The sequence below is a fragment of the Marmota flaviventris genome, chromosome 1, assembly GCF_047511675.1.
Source record: "Marmota flaviventris isolate mMarFla1 chromosome 1, mMarFla1.hap1, whole genome shotgun sequence".
NCBI lineage: Eukaryota > Metazoa > Chordata > Mammalia > Rodentia > Sciuridae > Marmota > Marmota flaviventris.
In genome coordinates, this window is record NC_092498.1 from 147,200,857 (window position 1) to 147,220,110 (window position 19,254).

General features: G+C 41.2%; 1 protein-coding gene across 1 annotated transcript; it reads right to left on the reverse strand.

Annotated features, from left to right (window-relative positions):
- Positions 1-120: 120 nt before the first annotated feature.
- On the reverse strand, positions 121-17,894 carry Coq5 (coenzyme Q5, methyltransferase). Its single transcript, XM_027923320.2, has 7 exons — positions 17,691-17,894; positions 16,844-16,993; positions 13,579-13,800; positions 7,807-7,913; positions 5,195-5,283; positions 3,447-3,558; positions 121-3,364 (listed from the first exon to the last, which is right to left on the reverse strand). Exons 1-7 carry the CDS (start codon positions 17,875-17,877, stop codon positions 3,263-3,265), a joined length of 969 nt encoding a protein of 322 aa, XP_027779121.1. The 5' UTR covers positions 17,878-17,894; the 3' UTR covers positions 121-3,262.
- Positions 17,895-19,254: the final 1,360 nt, after the last annotated feature.

Here is a 19,254-nt window from a genome sequence, read left to right on the forward strand (position 1 = left end):
TGAGAAAAAAAAAAAAAATCTCGAAATTTCGGAGCAACCCCTGAGGTTTCTATTACCTTTTTTTTTGGCTACTGGGGACTGAACACAGGAGATTTGCCTCAAAAACCACATTCTCAGTCCTTTTTATTTACTTATTTTTTTAATAGTAACTTGTCTCTTTTTTTAATATTTATTTTTTAGTGGCAGTTGGACACAATACCTTTATTTTATTTGTTTATTTTTATGTGGTGCTGAGGATCGAACCCAGGACCTCGCACATGCGAGGCAAGTGCTCTACTGCTGAGCCACAACCCCAGCCCCATATTTACTAATTTTTTAATTGTTGATAGACCTTATTACTTATGTGTGGTGCTAAGAATCAAACCCAGTGCCTCTCACATGCCAGGCAAGTGCTCTACCACTAAGCCACAATCCCGGCCCCATTTTTATTTTTTTGAGACAGAGTCTAAGTTACTTGAGGACTTGCTAAATTGCTGAGGCTGATTTTGAATTTGTAATCCTATCTCAGCCACTGGAATTGCTGAGATTACAAAGTTTGCACTACTGTGCATGGCTGAGTCCTAGATTTGAATTGATAGGTGATGACTCTGTCTTAAGTGTGGCATTAGCTTAGTAACATCTTTGGAAGTTTGTAATTTTTTTGACCAGCACTTTTAGAATCCTAGTGAAGTTGTGCTACATTAGGACTGGAAGGGTTTCAGCGTTGGGGGTACAAAAATTTATTTTACTATTTTTTGGGGCAGTTGAGTTTTCCCCCTGCTATCTGCAGGAAAGAAGGATAAAGTACTGAGGAACGAGACTATAATTGGGGTGATTTAGGTTTGTTTTTATGTAAACAGATTAAAAATGTTCCCATTAATCATCTCTTTTCTATCCCCTTTCTCTCTTTGGTGACCTGGCTATATTTCTATTTAAAGAACAACAGGAATTTGGTTTCCAAAGCTATTATCTTGTTCAGTTAGCCCTACTCCAAACAGATGATCAGTCTTCAGTAATAGACCCTTGAGCTGATTCAAGACCATACAGGTAGACAATGAGAGTTCTAACCTAAGTGTTCTGTACCTTATCTACTGCCAGGAAGTTGGCAACTTTTAACTTCCATTTTTTGATTCAGATGTGAGGAAACCATATTGCTATGAAGATAAAGACTGGGTTAATGGGCTGGGGTTGTGGCTCAGCGGTAGAGTGCTTGTCTAGCACATGTGAGGCACTGGGTTCCATCCTCAGCACCACATAAAGATAAATAAATGCCCAACTACAACTAAAAAAAAAAAAAAAAAAATCCCACAAAACTAAGTTGATGGCTTATGAAGTTCCTTCCAGGACCCACTCTTTCCTATTTATTTCAAAACCCTATAGGCTCCAGCTGGCTGGCTGAAAACAAAATAAGCTAAGTTTTTCTAAGGTTTAGAATTTTCTCAAATGCTCTTAGCTGCTCTTATTTGAGACAGTTGTTTGTAGCTACCTATACCTGGAAGTGACAGGGCAAGATCTTGTCCCTACTGTGCTGAGCCAAGGAGCATATCTGAAGCCTCTTAAAATAACCTTGAATGAAGTTATCTATAATTAAACTGTTAGCCAACTCAGAGATGAATTTCTACAGTATCTTTTTTTTTTTTTTTTAAGTACTGGGGATTGAACCCAGGAGCACTCAGCCATCAAGCTACATCCCCAGGGTCTTGCTAAATTGCTTAAGGCCTTCGCTAAAGCTGAGGCTGGCTTTGAACTTACTTGCAATTCTCCTGCCTCAGCTTCCCCAGCCACTGGGATTACAGGCATGCACCACCATGCCCACCCTCATCCACTTTTTTTTGGAAACATGATCTTGCTAAGTTGCACCGGCTGGTCTTAAGCTGGTGATCTTCCTGCCTCAGCCCCTGGAGTCACTGAGATATGTGCCCAGTTTTTATGGCCTCTTAAAAAACAATGAACTGTAGTAAGGAGATGAGCTCTGCCCAGATCCATCCCAGAGTATTGAAGTGGGGGTTAGGCTACATAAATAGTTTTCAAACTTTTTTTTTTTTTTTTTGCTATTACCCTTTCTTCAAATATATTCTGATCAAGAAACTCCCTTTACAAGACATGAAAACAGGACTTTGCTAGTACATTTATTCTATCAAAAAGGACTTAGTAGTGAGTGATTTTTATTTTTTGTGGTACTGGGGCTTTGTGCATGTTCTACCATTGAGCTACACCCCTAGCCCTGTTGTTTTATACTTTATTTATTTATTTGCTAGTACTGGGGATTAGACCCAGGGGCACTTTACCACTGAGCCACATTCTCAGCTGTTTTTACTTTTTACAGCTAAGTTGCCCAGGCTGGCTTTGAATTTGCTATCCTCCTGCCTCAGCCTTCTGAGTTGCTGGGATTACAGATGTGTGCCCCCGTGTCAGGTTTGTTTTATATTTATTTTGAGATGTGGTCTTACCAAGTTACCTAGGCTGGCTTCAAACTTGCCATCCTCCTGCCTCATCCTCCCTGAGTAGCTGGGATTACAGGTGTATGCTACCACACCAAGCTAGGAGTCCTTTTCTTTCTGACATAGTACACAATAGTGTCTTCTGGTGGAACCTCTTCCACCAGAAAGAATTGAAAGAATTATAAAAAATGTATTTTCCTAATCACTCAAATTGTAAACTGATTTACCAGTTCAACATACAATTCAAGGTGGTTTTTTTTTTTTTTTTTTTCTTTTGTGGGGGGAATACTGAGCATAGAGCTTAGAGTTTCACAAGTGCCAAGCACAGAGTCTGCTACTGTGCTATATTCCTCGAGCCCAGAATTCAAGTGTTGATTGTTAGCCTTTTGATTGGGGCTTTGGCTTCTGGCCCTAGATTCAGTCCTAGGCTGAAAGGTGATTCAGGTGCAATTAAGCTTTCTGACTCAAAATCATCATTGGGTTCAAATGATCCTTCCTTTGGGAGGCAGCACTGTTAGAAAGCTACAAATGTACCTCAAAACTGTGCTTTAGTGCTCAGTGCTAGTTTTACCTGAATCCAACAATGCATAGCTAAGAGAAGTTGGCAGGAGTTGAACCAAACAACAGACCAATGCCTTTGGGAGAAGGCCCAAGCAGCTCCTAATGAAAGCTGCAGAAAATGACAGAATTGGTTTCTTCCTCTTTGAGACTGGTTGATTCAGAACTTGAGTCCAAGGTACTTATCCTTAAGTTGCTCAGCTGCTGCCTCATCAGTCAGATTATTCTTCAGTTCCAGGCATTTATCAGGCATGACTGGTTCATGTTCCAGGATAGAAAAGGAGTTACAGTTTGAAGCCAGAATGAATGGCCACAATGCCTGAAGTTAGACTTTCATATGTCACTTTCTGAAAACCTGCATCTTCTATCATCTCCTTGAATTCTTCCTAAAACAGAAGGATAGGTACACCAAGAATTGTCTGGATTTCAACTTTAGGCTCTTTGTTGTAAGCTACAGAAATACTGTACCTGTGATGGGAACTTTCGAATGCTCTCTACAAGGTACTGATAGGACTTCCAGTCTCCCGCAACAACCTCTCCCAGTACAGGAATGACCTGAAAGCTATATAGATCATAAAGCCTAAGCAAACAAAAAAGGCAAAAGATTAAGATTAGAATATGCTTTGCATTCATTTACTGGACACTCTATCAAAATTTTTAAAAAAGAGAAAAAAGTGCCTGAATTCTTCCCTTAAGAAGCAAGGTTCTGCCTTGGGTATGGGGCATGCAACTCCAGCAACTCAGGAGGCTGATACAGAAGGATCTCAATCTCAAATTCAAGATCAGCCTCAGCAACTTAGTGAGGCCCTCAGCAACTTAAGGAGACCCTGTCTCTAAAGAAAAAAAAATAAAGGAAGGGGGTTGGGGGCGGTGCTGGGCCATAGCTCAGTGGTAAAGTGCCCTGGGTTCAATCCCTAGTACAAACAACAACAACAACAAAGAATCCAGGTTCTAAGTAAGGCTCAGGTCACAATTCCTCTCATGCCTAGAGGAAGCTGAGCAAATACCTGAAATAAGGGAAGTAGGGGAGAATCACAGCCTCTGGGATGGAAGTCCCCTGTATTTCTCCTTTGTTAGCAAAGCAATACAACTTCTTTTTCCTTTTTCTCAAAAAAATAAGGGAAGTGGATCAGGTGTAAGACCAAGAAGTATGGTGACAGGTTCAGTTAGGAAGTACCAAAAAAGTAAGAAGAGGCAGTTAATACTAAGTTCTGACTACTGCATGTGGGAAGATGGGCCTACCCAAGGTTGCCACGAGGTATCTGATTTCCCAAGTGAAGCTGAACTCCTTCACTAAAATTTTCACATAAAATTTTGATTTTTTAAATTTCAATTTTGGACTGGGGATTGATCCCAGGGGGCACTTTACCTCTAAGCAACATCCCCAGCCTTTTAAAAATTTTTATTTGGTTAAGGTCTAAGTTGCTGGGGCTAGCCTCCAACTTTTTATTTTTTAGTATTGGGGATTTAACCCAGGGGTGCTTTACCACTGACCTATCTCCCTAACCACCCCCACCCCTTTAAGTTGTAGATGGACATAATTCCTTTATCTTATTTATTTTCATATGGTACTGAGGATTATACCAGTGCCTCACCCATGCTAGGCAAGTGCTTTTCCAATGAGCTACAACCCTAGCCCCTCCCTAGTCCTTTTAATTTTTTTTTTTTTGAGACAGGGTCTTACTAAGTTACTTAGGGCTTCAAGAAGTTGCTGAGGTTATCCTTAAACTAGCAATCCTCCTGCCTTAGCCTCCTGAGTCACGGAGGTTTTTGGGATGCACCATTATGCCTGGCATAAAATTTCCATATTTTAAGTCAATTTCTTAAAATACCATATAAGCCAAACAAAATATATAATGTGGGCCAGCTTGGGTCTCTTCTGGCCTAAGAATCATCACTCCCAACTGCCTGACCTCTGAGGTCTTTCAGGGACTCTGGGACTCAATTTTTTTTTTTTTTCCAATATTTATTTTTTTAGCTGTAGTCGGACATAATACCTTTCTTTTTATTTATTTATTTATTTATATGTGGTGCTGAGAATCGAACACAGGGCCTTGCTCTTGCTAGGCCAGTGCTCTACTGCCGAGCCACAACCCCAGCCCTAGGACTCAATTTTTAAGTTCATTGTTATAGCTTACTGGCTATTTTCTATCCATTTTGGCGTGGAAAACCCTTTGGATAGACAATGAAGATAAAGCCCTTTTATCAATACCAACCTGGATATGAGGGGATTGTTTACTTGGCTAAACTCCAGACAGAGAAACCGCCCTCCTGGTTTCAGGACCCGATGGGCTTCTTGGAGAGCCTAAGAAAGACAAGAACAGGACACATGCTTCATTAACCTCACTCAATTCCAATGTAGCTGAGACAGTGTTAGTTTTGTGGGCATTATAAATATTAATTCCTACAAATCCCTGATTTACTCTCAGTTGGACAATGATAACAGCAGAAATAACCCTACATATCCTAAATGCTGCCCATAACTAGAGAAGTTTACTGACTATACGGATTGGTAAAATTCCATCAAGAGCAAATTTAGAATTGGGGATCAAAATCAATGGATATCTTCTTTTTCTTTGGTACTGGAGACGGAACTCAGGAGCACTCTACCACTCTTCCACTGAGCTGCAGCCTCAGTCTTTTTCAGTTTAGATTTTGAGACAGGGTCTTGCTAAGTTGCTAAAGCTGGCCTCCAGATTGTAATCCTCTTGCTTTAGTCTCCTGAGTCTCTAGGATTACAGTCATGTACTACCACACCTGGCTGGATATCCTCTTCAACATAACAATTTTACTTTAAGTAATCTTACAGAAATGCTTCTGCTGTGGAAATGACATGAATAAGGGTAATTTGCTATTTGAATAGCACGTGATTAGAGGCATCTTAAATTAGTTATTAACGAGAGCCTGGTTAAATTAGGGAATAGCTACACAAAAGGAATCTATTCAGCTGTTTTAAAAAGGAGAAATCAGCTGGTCATGGTGGCATATGACTATAACTCCAACGTCTTGGGAGGCTGAGGCAGAAGGATTACAAGTTCCAGGTCAGCCTTATCAACTTAGGGAGGCCCTCACCAACTTAGCAAGACCCTGTCTCAAAATAAAAAATAAGGCTAGGCACAGTGGCACATGCCTGCAATCCTAGCAACTCAAGAGGCTGAGGTAGGAGGATGGCAAATTTGAGGCCAGCCTCAGCAATTTAGCAAGACCCTTTTCAAAATAAAAAATACACAGGATTGGGAATGTAGCTCAATGGTAAAGTACCCCTGGGTTCATTCCCCTGTAAAAAACAAAACAAAATATAGATACATTATCTATATTTTTAATATATCTAATGATATCATTTAATGTGTTATTTATAATAAACATTTACTATTTATAATTGTAATAATTACATATTGCTCTTTTTTGGTACTGGGAATTAAACCTAGGGACACTTTAAGACTTAGCTACATCTCCGGTCCTTTTAATTTTTTATTTTGAAAGTTGCTAAAGATCTTGCAAAATATGCTAAGACTAGTCTTGAACTTGCAATCCTCCAAATTCCATTACAGGCATGCACCACTATGCCCAGCTAGCAAATTTTTTCTTTTTAAATATTTTTCAGTTGTCAATGGATCTTTTATTTATTAAATTTTTCTATACATGGTGTTGAGAATCGAACCCAGTTCCTCACACATGCTAGGTAAGCACTCTACCACTGAGCCACAACCCCAGCCCCTAGCAAATGTTTTGAAGAGAATACTAAAATAGAAATAAAGAACTGAAGCAGATTAAGAAATGAACATTCCGTTCTCCCTGCAGAGGAACCATGAAGCTACCTTCTGACAGAATAGTACCTGAGTACATTTTTCAGTGTCAGCCTCTGATCATATCTCTGATCGTCTGTAAGCTCACACAGCTTCATAAATGAGAGGAAACAGATGAAATGCCAGGGCAAGACTAACTATCCCAAAGATGTAAATGTCAACCCAAGCAACAAACACTCCTATGGGAGCTGCTCTGTGATTTTTTTTTTTTTTTTAAAGAGAGAGAGAGAGAGAGAGAGAGAATTTCAATATTTATTTTTCAGTTTTTCAACGGACACAACATCTTTGTTTGTATGTGGTGCTGAGGATCGAACCCGGGCCGCACGCATGCCAGGCAAGTGTGCTACCGCATGAGCCACATCCCCAGCCCCTGCTCTGTGATTTTTGACCTTTTTAATTTTATAGCTAGGCAAGTTGGCTTTTTTTTTTTTTTTTGTACTAGGGATTGAACTCAGGGCCTTTCAACCACTGAGCCACATCCCCAGTCCTTTTTAAAATTCTGAACAAGGGTCTTACTAAGTTGCTTAGGGCCTAAGTTGCCAAGGCTGGCTTTGAAATTCTGATCCTCCTGTCTCTACCTCCTATTGGGATTACAGGCATGTGCCGCCATACCCTGTGAATGTTGGCAATTTTAAGGAAGAAGCCTATAAGCTTAAAATATTCACTCCACTCAAGTGCTGAACCCAGAGCAGAATCTCCTTCCCTCACCCGCGCTATAGATCCACTCCAGAGAACTGATTTTTATACATATATATATATATATATATATATATATATATATATTTTTTTTTTTTTTTTTTTTTTTCCCTTCTGTATTGGAGATCAAATCCAGGGGCATTCTACCACTGAACTACATCCCCTATCTTTTTAATTTTTTTTTAAACAGGGCTCTTTAAATTACCCACACTGGTCTTGAACTTGCAGTACTCCTGCCTCAGCCTCCAGAGTTGTTGGAATTACAGGCATGTACCATCTTGCCTGGTGCTGACAGTCACACAATCTCAGGATGCAGGCATCCATACCTGATCAATGTGTGTGACATTCCGGATCCCAAAGGCAATGGTGTAAACATCAAACTTGTCATCATCAAAGGGCAGTTCTTCAGCATCTCCCAGTACCCATGCAAGTCCTGGAAGACAAAATCAGTTTGGGGTCTCAGTTTGGGTAGCTATCTACCCTGTTGTACCCAGTGAATTACTGAACCTGAGGAATCTGTAGTCTGCCAGGCAGAACTGTGAGTAGCCTAGGCTAGCCAATTTTTGACTAACATCTGAAGTGGAGGCAGTTTTGTAGAACTGAGCCCTTAAATCTATGGAGTATGATACAAACTTGGTATTGTCAGAACTGAACTGTATTGAGTTGTTGGACACCTACTAGGTGTCAGCAAACTGAAGAATTGTTTGGTTTTGGGAAGACACACACATCTGGTGTCAGAAGTGATGTCAGAAAACATGATTAACCTCCCTTCTCCATTTGATTCCTGGCCACTATCTTCACGGTCCTTCAATCTTAAGAAGTCTTTTTTTTGTTTAGGACTGGGAATTGAACTCATGAATGTTTTATCACTGAGCTATACCCCAGGATTTTTTAGTTCTGAATTTGAGACAGGGTCTCCCTAAGTTGCCCAGGCTGGCCTTGAACATGTGATCCTCCTGTCTTAGCCTTGCAAGTTGCTGGAACAGGCATGTGCCAACCCATCTGGCTTAATCTTAAACACTTGAAGCTGGTATCCTTGAAGTTTAGCAGGATCTAAGTCTTTCCTCCTAGGGTTTCAGAGTATAACTTGATGTTTATTTACTTATACTAAACTTGAGCATTATTTTTAAAAAATCATGCTAGGGATTGAACTCACACAAGTGCTTTAGCCTGGGATATATACCCAGCTCCACCCTCAAGCAATTTTTATCCAACTAAGTGCTTTGGATAGAACACGTGGTTAATAGTCCTGTTCTTGAAGTTAGACTGCTTGGATTCTAATACCAGATTCATCATTAGCGAGATAGATATATATATATATATGTGTATATTTCCCCCCCCCCCCAGTGCTGGGCATCCAACCCAGAACCTTGAGCATGCTAGTCAAGCAATCTATCACTGACCCACACTCTCAGCTTTAGCTGTGTGTGTATATTTATATTTGGTACTGGGGATTGAATTTAGGGGTACTGTACAGCTGAGTTACATCCCTAGTCTTTTTATGTTTTATTTTGAGATAGGGTCTCACTAAGTTGCTGGGAGTTCTTAAAATAAATTATTTGTGGATATTGAAGAATTATTATACTGGTTCTATTGGAGTCATAGAGAAAGTGTCTAGACCCCAAGAATAGTCTTAAATTCAGAAACATACTATCTCCTCTAAGGACAATGATTTGACTTTAACGCTGTTAAATAAAAATTACAGGATGATACTATTTTGGAGTTCCTGCACTAAGTCCCCACCGACCAGGCTAAAAATAAAACTTGGAGTCACTCATACAAAAGTTCTACATCACCACGCTGAAAATAAGCTGTTTATCTGACCCTCTGAGAAACTAGAAGAAATGAGAAATAACAGCCAAATTTCTCAGTCTAGTTTTATTTTATTTGGTACTGGGAATAGGAGCCACATCCTCATCCCTTTTTTATATTTTACTTAGAGACAGGGCATTGCTGAGTTGCTCAGGCCCTCACTATGTTGCTGAGGCTGGCTTTGAACTCAAGATCCTCCTGCCTCAGACTCCCATGATGCTGGAATTACAGGTGTATGCCACCGTGCCTGGCTCCCCTTTTAATTTTTTTATTGTGAGACAGCGTCTCACTAAATTACTTAGGTCCTCACTAAGTTGCTGATGCTGGCCTTGATCTTGCAATCCTCCTGCCTCAGCCTCCCAAGTCATTGGTATTACAGTTGTGTACAACAGTGCCTGGCCCAGTCTAGTTTCAATCAGCATGGTCATGAAGTTTTCTCTGACTTTAATTCTAACAAAAAAAAAATCTGACATAATCTACTGTTGACCAGTCAGTTATTTTTCTATTGTTTTGGCCTTGTTTTACAAGGAGAGTAATTTCAGCTGGGCACTATGGCAGATACCTATAACCCTAGCAATTTGAGAGGCTGAGGCAAGAGGATGACAAGTTCAAGGGCAACCTCAGTACAAAGAAAGTAACTCTTATATATGTATATGCCCCGCCCTCGGCCCATAACTGTGGATTTGGCCCAGGAGTGCTTAACTGAGCCACAGAGCCACATCCCCAGCCCTTTTTATTTTTTATTTTGAGACATGGACTCACTAAATTGCTGAGGTTGGTTTGAATTTGTGATCCTCTCACTTTAGCCTCCTGAGGCATTAGGATTACAGATGTGAGCCCACCGAGCTGCTTTCTTCAGCCTTTATCTGTTTATGAAACCAACATCCTGCCAGGCATAGTGGTACATGCCTGCAATATCAGCTCCTTGAGAGACTGAAGCAGGAAGATCACAAATTTGAGGACAGCCTGGGAAATTTATCAAGATCCTGTCTCAAAATAAAAAAGGACTGGGGATGTGACTTGGTGGTAGAGCTCCCCTGTGTACAATCCCAGTACCACAAAAAAACAACTAAACAAAAAAATTAACCTCTTTTGCTTGGCCCATGGGAACACAATTATTATTTTTTATGGAATGAAGGGTTGCCAGAGTAAAAAATTGCAAATGACACCAATTAAGATCTTTTAACTACACTGTTGTAATTTTGTCTTTTTCACCTGTATCCAATCAGACATAAAATATAAAAAGAAGGCTAGAGGAGGCAAATGAAAACAAACTGTCCAGAAAGCAAATAAATAACATCTAACAAGAGTTTTTTTTTGTTTTGGTATGGGGGTTGAATTTGATCCCTAATGTATGCACAAATATGTGTGTGTGTATCTATAAAATATACAATAGTATTAGACATACAAAATTCCCTTAAATGTTAACTTTTACATCTGTTAAATAATTTCTAAGATCCCCTTACTTAGTTTCAATTTGTTTTTGCATGAAATGTTTTGCAAAAGCATTACTGGATGTTACTAAAGCAAGAAGGAAAGAAAACAATACTATGGAAAACTTAATTCCTATGCAGGTACATTTTGCCTGGCTGCTGGGAGAGCCTGGAAGGCAAGCTACTACTTAAGAGATGATTCCATAAATAGAATGTTACCTCTCATTTCAATATCTTTGTTCTCCATTCTTTAGGGGTGAACACCAGGGAGACGGGAATAGGGTTATCAGTAGGAGTTAGAAAACATAGTGCCTTTGTCTAAAAACACTAGTGACTGTCTGCCTTCTGGTTAGTGTTGATGGTTAACAAAAGAGCCCTTCATCTTGGGGGCCAAGTAGGCTGTAGTTCGTCTAGGCAGCTCCTTCTGAGGGTGAGAGGAGGAGGAGGAAGAAGAATTGGGCTAAAATAACCACAGACATTCAAGCGGGGCAGGAGGAAAGGACAAATGCAGGTGTTGACGTGAGGTACTTTCTTTTCTTTGTTGCCTACTGTTGTCTCTCTGTGGCTGCCTGCAGTGCCTGGCCAGCTAAGAAGAGGGCAATGCAGTGGCCTTGAAAAGCTGGGTCAACAGGGTACAGCCAACAATTAAAAAAAAAAATGGGGGCAGAAATATTTCAAAATATTAAAATAAATGGAAAGACAAATGTAAAATTTACATTTTCTTTCTTTCTTTTTTTTTTTTTTTTTTGTTAGAGAGCTGGAATTGAACCCAGGCCCGCACATGCTAGGTAAATGCTCTACCACTGAGCTACATCCGCAGCTCCCCTAAAATTTATATTTCATGCTGGAGCTCAACTGTTCCATTTTGAGTTTGTTCCATTTTGAGCTTGCAGAGGGCTCCTGCAGTCACCAATCTGCCTGATCTACTAAAGTAAGGAAACTGTTGTTGTTTTGGTACTGGGGACTGAAACCAGAGGCATTCTACCCCTGAGTACATCTCTAGCCCTTTTTTTTTTTCCTTTTTATTACTAGGGATTGAACCAGTGGTGCTCAACCATTGAGCCACATCCCCAGCCCTTTTTCATATTTTACTTAGAGACAGGGTCTCACTAAGTTATTGAGGCTGGCTTTGAATTTACAATCCTCCTTTCTCTCTCTCTCTCTCTCTCTTTTGGTTGTTGGGGATTAAACCCAGAGCTTTATGTATGCAAGGCAAGCACTCTACCAACTGAACCATATCCCCAGCCCCTGCCCCAGCCTCCTGAGCCACTGGGATTACAGGTGTGCACCACTGTGCCAGGTCCATCCCTAGCTCTTTTGATTTTTTTTTTTTTTTTTTTTTTTTTTTGAGCACAGGGTCTTGCTAAATTGCTAGGCTGGCCTTGAACTTGCAATCCTCCTGTCTCAGCCTCCCAAGTTGTTGAGATTACAGGTGTATGCGAAAGTAAGGAAGTTTGAGGAGTACTGTATGGATGTTTCTCTGGGTCATTTATGACCTCTGAGAAACAGATGCCAAAACAGAAGAAGGAGTAGAAAGATTTTTTCATTTTTGCTTTTCTGGTGGTGGCAGGGGCAATACTTGGGGAAGGTAAAAGAAGGAGATAGAAAGATGAAGTAGGAAAAGTCTTTAGACCTTGATGCAGCTGTAATGAGGCCTCAGTCTACTCAATTAGGGATCTTTGGAGCAAAGACTGACTGTTAAGAGTCCTGCTTGGGAAATGTGCAGGCCCTGGAAACTCCATAGTGCTCAGTTGTGGTCTGGGGGCTGCCAGGAAAGAGCTTGGCCTTGCTTGAAATCTGAGGGAGAGAATAAATTACTAATAGTGGAAGGGCTAACCAAGTGTAGTCTTGGGGCTGAAGGGCAAGTTTTGTCTTCCCAGGAAATCTGAGCAGCTTGCTCACATTCTACATGAATCAAGCCATCCTAGTACTGATAGGGAATGGAATGAATTAAGAATAGAAATGATATGCTGAGGTCATCCTAGAGCGGCTGAGAGTTGGAAGCAAAACTTCCATTTTAGGGTCCAAGAGCTGAGATCCAAAGATTCAGCTCCAATTTAGGATCTGCCACTAAGTTTTGTGACTTGAGTAAGAACCTTAACCCTTTTGGGCTCTGGTTATATTCCTTGTCACATAGGGCTAGTCATTTTTTAGCTCAACAGGTTGCTGAAATAAATGTATAATGAATACCATAGTAATGTATAATGAATGTATAATGAATACCATGGTCATGTAGAATTAGTCACATAAATGATCTTCAACTTCTAACAATGAGTTTCTGAAAGCTGGAATAAAAAGCATTTCAAGAGTCAGGTGTGGTGGCACATGCCTGTAATCCCAGCAACTCAGAAGGCCGAGGCAGGAGCATCATAAGTTGGAGGCCAGCCTTGGCAACATAGTGAGATCCTGTTTGAAAATGAAAACTAAAAAGGGCTGGTGGTGTAGGTCTGTGGCAGAGTGCCTCTGGTTTAAATTCCTAATACCAAAAGATTGGTGAGGGAGCATTTCAGTACAATTATATAACAACAAATTTCATCAATATGTGCCAAAAAAATATGAAAAAATACCATATAATATTTTTTCAGATTTCTTTTTTCTTTTCTTCCAAAGAGAGAGAGAGAGAGAACTTTTAAGAATTTTTTTTTTTTTTTTTTTAATTTTCAGCAGACACAACATGTTCATTTGTATGTGGTGCTGAGGATCGAACCCAGGCTGTACGCACGCCAGGTGAGTGCACTACTGCTTGAACCACATCCCCAGCCCCCATATAATATTTTTTAAAAACCATTTCAATGTTATGTAATCCACCTAATTCTATAAACATACCCTGTGTCAACTTTCTGTAAGACTCACCAGCTTTGTATCCTCGGTCAAACGCTTTCTGTTTTCCAATCTTTAGCATCTCCCTGTTGATGTCACAGACCATGACACGGGAGCCGCCCAGGGAATCTTCTTCATCCTGGTACTTTTTAGCAATTTCTTCCCAGGATAAATTTTGTTGGGCTCTTAACTTCCTCTTCTGCTTTCCCTGATGCTGTGCCTGAACATAATTAAGGAACCGGAATGCAATGTCACCTGTGGGAAGCCAATAGGAGGAAAGATACAAACCAAAACAGAAAAAAAAGCATTTCCTAAACCCAAAAGGAGTAACAAAAGGAGTGGATGAGTGCATGAAAATAGAAGTTTCTACTTTTTTCAATGTTAACCTTTTTTTTTCAACAACTCTTCTTTGTTTTGTTTGTACAAACATCTATGTCTCCAGCACTTTTTATTTTATATATTTTTTTGTACTGGGAATTGAACACAGGGACACTTAACCACTGAACCACATTCCCAGTCCTTTTTATTTTTTGAAATAGGGCCTCGCTAAGTTGCTGAGGCTGGCTCTGAATCTGTGATTCTCCTGCCTTAGCCTCCCAAATTGCTGGGATTATAGGTGTACACCACCACACCTGGCCCATGAAATAATTTTTTTTTTTAGAATTTTTAAATATTTTTTAGTTTTCGGCAGACACAACATCTTTGTTTGTATGTGATGCTGAGGATCGAACTCGGGCCGCACGCATGCCAGGCAAGCGCGCTACTGCTTGAGCCACATCCCCAGCCCCATGAAATAATTTTTATAACAGAAACACAAATATATACTGATGATCTTCTGTATCTGCAGGTTCTGCATCCAAAGACTGAATCAACTATGGATCAAAAATGCAGTTAGAGGGCTGGAGTTGTACCTCAGTGGTAGAGCACTTCCCTAGCATGAGTGAGGCACTGGGTTCAATTCTCAGCACCACATATAAATAAATTAATTAAATAAAGTCTAAATAATAATAATTACTATTATTATTATTTAGTACCAGGGATTGAACCCAGGGGCACTCAACCACTGAGCCACATCCCCAGCCCTTTTTTATATTTTATTTAGAGACAGGGCTTTGCTGAGTTGCTTAGGGCCTTGATAAGTTGATGAGGCTGGCTTTGAATTTGCAATCCTCCTATCTCACCTCCCAAGCTGCTGGGATTACAGGTGTGTGCCAGTGTGCTTGCCTAAGGTTAAATTGTTAAAAAAAAAAAAAAATGCAGTCAGAGACAGGCACAGTAGTGCGTACCTGTAATCCCACTGCCTGGAGAAGTTGGGGCTGGCAGACCACAGGTTTTGTTTGTTTTTGTGTAGTGCTGGGGATTAAACCCAGGGCCTTGTGTATGCAAGGCAAGCACTTTACCAACTGAGCTATATCCCTAGTCCCAGATTACAGGTTTGAGGCTAGCTAGGACTATTTAATGAGACCCTGTCTAAATATAAAAAAGTAAAAAGGAGCCAGGTGTGGTGGCACATGCCTGTAATCCCAGAGGCTTGGGAGGCTGAAGCAGGAGGATCATGGGTTCAAAGCCAGCCTCAGCAACAGCAAGGCACTAAGGAATTCAGGGAGAACCTGTCTCTAAATAAAGGGTTGGGGATGTGGCTCAGTGGCCGAGTGTCCCTAAGGTCAATCCCCCCCAGTAACCACCCCCGCCAAAAGAGTAAAAAGGGCTGGAGATGCTCACTAGTAGAGTCCCCTCAAGTTCAATCCTAGTACCAAAAAATTATAACTAGCACTGGATGTTGGGGTGCATACTTATAATCTTAATCACTCAGGAGACCAGGGCAGGAGGATAGCAAGTTAGAGGGACAGCCTTCAGTGGGTCTGTGGGACTCTCCCTGGGCTCTCAGCTGGGACACAGCCGAATGGAAACGTGCTTGCCCATCATGTGTGAGCCCTGGGTTCAATCTCTAGTAATAAAAAAATAAATAAATAAACAAAATGTAGTAGGCCTACAATGGTTTTGACTATACTGAATATATGCAGATTTTTTTTTTCCTGTCATCATACCCTAAACAATTAAGAACAATAACTATTTACATTACACTAGATTTCTGTTTTACAGTGCTAGGGATCAAACCTGAGGCCTCACTGCGTGCTAGTCATCAACATATGTTTTAGAAAACAGGACATTTTTCTCCCCAGATGCCCAGTGTACAACAAATAACAAAGGACTGTGCATAACAATTAAGCTTTTGATAACTGATGTGATAGCAGATTAGGTAGAAAGGGCTTCTTAGAAAGCTTATGTAATGTGATAAGAGGCTTTCTCCCCAAATAGAGAGGAAAAGTGGGTTGAGGGCTAAAAAGAAGATAAAACAGGTTGGGGGTATAGCTCAGTGGTAGACCACTTGCTTGACCATGTTCAAGGTCCTGGATTCTGTTCCACATACCAGAAAAAAAGAAAAAAGAAAACCAGTCATTTAGATGGGAAAGTGTTTAGAGTCAAAAACTAGTCTTTTTACTTTGAAATCCTATTTTAACAGAAAAGTAAGAAGCACAAAACTGCTCTTCCCGCCCCCCCCCCCCCCCCCCGCCCAGTGCTAGGAATTGAACCCATGATCTTGCACATGCTAGGCAAATGGTTTATCATTGAGCTACACCCCCAGGCTTTATTATTTTGGGGGGACAAGATCTTAATTAAATTGCCCTGACTGGCCTTGAACTTGCAATCCTTATGCCTCAGTCTCCTCAGTAGTTGGAATTACTGGTGTGTGCCACTGCCTTTATTTTATTCATTTATTTTTATGCAGTGCTGAGGATCGAACCCAGTGCCTCACATATGCTAGGCAAGAGCTCTACCACTGAGCCACAACCCAGCCCTAAAGCTGCTTTTGACTAATATTTTTGCAAACCCTTCTCAGATTTTATAAGTATTCAGATTTTCATTTATTACCTTTGGACTAATGGTAGGTATTATGGTTTGGATGTGAGATGTCCCCTTGTATCTGGCCAGTGAAGTCTTTCTCTGTTTCCTGATCACCATGATGTGAGCTGCTTCCCTCCACCATACTCCCCCACCATGATGTTCTGCCTCACCTAGAGGCCCGAGGAATGGAGCCAGCCTTCTATAGACTAAGGCCTCTGAAACCACGAAACCTCAAACTTTTCCTCCTCTACAATTGTTTTAGTGGATTTTTTTAGTCACAGTGGTGAAAAACCTGACTAAAACAGTAGGTGGGCTAACTCATTCCAACAAGAGAAACTAATTTCTGTAATACATCCTCAATGGTACCTAAGGACACCAAATTCAATATTACCTGTGCCTCCAGCAACATCGAGCAGTTGGGTCCCAGGTAATGGGTGCATCTTCCTGAGCAACAAATCCTTCCAAACACGATGGATACCAAGACTCATCATATCATTCATCACATCATACTTCTTGGCCACACTTTCAAACACCTGATAGACTGATATGAGAGAAATACACAATTGCTCTTAGTAGGAATGAGAAAATCCTTCCTGGAAAAAAGGAAGCTTCTGCCGCCACTCTCTGAACACGCCTGTCTTTGAAAGGTGATATTAAATCATAATGCTTGATGCCCAAATCTATACCTTAGGCGGGGTGTGGTGGTCTACATTCGTAATCCCAGTGACTTGGGAGGCGCAGGCAGGAGGATCACAATTTTGAGGCATACCTTAACAATTTAGTGAGGCCCTAAGTAACTTAGTGAGAACCTGTCTCAATATAAAAAATAGCTGGGCATGGTGGTGCACACCTGTAATCCCAATGGTTTGGGAGGCTGAGGCAGGAGGATCATGAGTTCAGTCGGCAGATTAGCGAAGCATTTAGCGACTCAGCAAGATCCTATCTCTAAATAAAATATAAAAAAGGGCTGGGGATGTGGCTCAGTGGTTAAATACTCCTGGGTTCAATCCCCGGTATAATAATAATAATAATAATAATAATAATAATAATAATAATAATAAAAAAAAGTGGCGGGCGGCTAAGCTCTGCCAGGTCGGGCAGTGGGATAGTCCTTTGATGTCACAACCTTACAGACAACAGAATGAAGTTAAAAGGAGTTAAATCAACCCTTACTTGGACAGAAGAAAACCAGATCACGGCTGGACAGATCCCTCCCTTCGCCCTCTCGCCCCTTTCACCTTTGCTCCCCTTCTCCTCTTCCGACACAGTCTCAAACCCAAAGTGCGTTTCCGGTGCTCGCTTCTTTTGGGACAAAAGGCGGGCACTCAGCAGGCCCCCGGGCCAGGAGCTACGAAGCCCTGGGAACCTGTAGCTCCTCATCGCGCGGGCGTAACTCCATAGACCACAGCTCCTGGGCGCCGCCATCTTAACAGCCGGGCGACCGGGGCCAAAGCTTACGTCATGTTACACCACCAGATGCGCGACGGAGGCCGGCTGGAGACATTATGTATTGGAACGCGCCTGGAACCAGATGTTAAAGAGGCACGGACTGATCTCTGGGACCCAGAAGCTACTTTCTCTTTGAACATCCATTCGAAAGCCCTTCCTATCTCTTTTCCCAGATTGAATTTAGAATTCGCCAGGTATGAGGAGACCTCAGGGTGAGCACCCAATCACCTCTCAGCAGACGTGTCTTAATTCTGACAACAGATATATTAGGACCAAAAATTGCAAGATAACTAGTAATTCTTTTTTTCTGGTGCAAAAGGGGGAAACTGAGGCAAGGTGTAGTTAAAAGACTAAGGTCACCAGGTCAGTTCTTGAAAACTTCAGTCTAAGAATCACCTCGTTTGAGCTTCATTTATTGGTACCAGGGATTGAAACCAGGGGCATTCAACCGCTGAGCCCACAGACCCAGGCTTTTTTATATTTAACTTGGAGGCAGGGTCTCACTAAGTTGCCTAGGGTTTTGTTAAATTGCTGAGGAGATTGGCTTTGAACTTGCGATCCTTCTGCCTCCTGAGTCTTTGGGATTACAGGCCTGCCTGGCTCATTTAATTTTTTTTTTTTTTTAAGAGAGAGGGAGAGAGAAGAGAGAGAGAGAGAGAGAGAGAGAGAGAGAGAGAGAGAGAGAGAGAGAGAGAGAATTTTAATATTTATTTTTTAGTTTTCGGCGGACACAACATCTTTGTATGTGGTGCCGAGGATCGAACCCGGGCTGCACGCATGCCAGGCGAGCTCGCTACCTCTTGAGCCACATCCCCAGCCTCTGGCTCATTTAATTTTAAAATACAGATTCTTGAACCCCAACTACCAGAAATTTTTAAATCAGTAAATCTGGTATGTATCCCTGGAGTGTGAGTGTATGTGTGTGTGGAATCCAGGGCCTTGGGCATATTGGACAGGCATGGGATCTTTATTTGAATAAACTTCTCTGGTGATTATGATGGAAGAGATTAACAGACTTTACACTTTACAGATTTTTTTTTTTTTTTTTGGTACTGGGGATGGAACTCAGGGACACTACCATGGAGCCACATCCCCATCCGTTTTTATATTTTATTTTGAGACAGGGTATCAGTGAATTGCCTATGCTGGCCTTGAATTTTGTGATCTTTCTTGCCTCAGCCTCTCAAATTGCTGGGATTACAGTCCTGCACATCCTTGCCTGGCTTGCACACCATTCTGGAAAAACACTGAGAAATAAACATAGGAAAGACTTCTTTGGCCTGTCCATTTTGTGAACCTAGGAAGTTCTAAAGGGAATGAAAATTCTGGTATCATTTTAGAAAGCTAGAACCA

Coding starts and splice junctions, on each gene's coding strand:
- Coq5 (XM_027923320.2), bottom strand. CDS start 17,877: ATGGCGGCGCCCAGGAGCTGTGGTCTATGGAGTTACGCCCGCGCGATG. Junction 16,994..17,690: donor AGAGGAGAAGGGGAGCAAAG/GTGAAAGGGGCG, acceptor CTCTCATATCAG/TCTATCAGGTGTTTGAAAGT. Junction 3,365..3,446: donor TTCGAAAGTTCCCATCACAG/GTACAGTATTTC, acceptor CTTCTGTTTTAG/GAAGAATTCAAGGAGATGAT.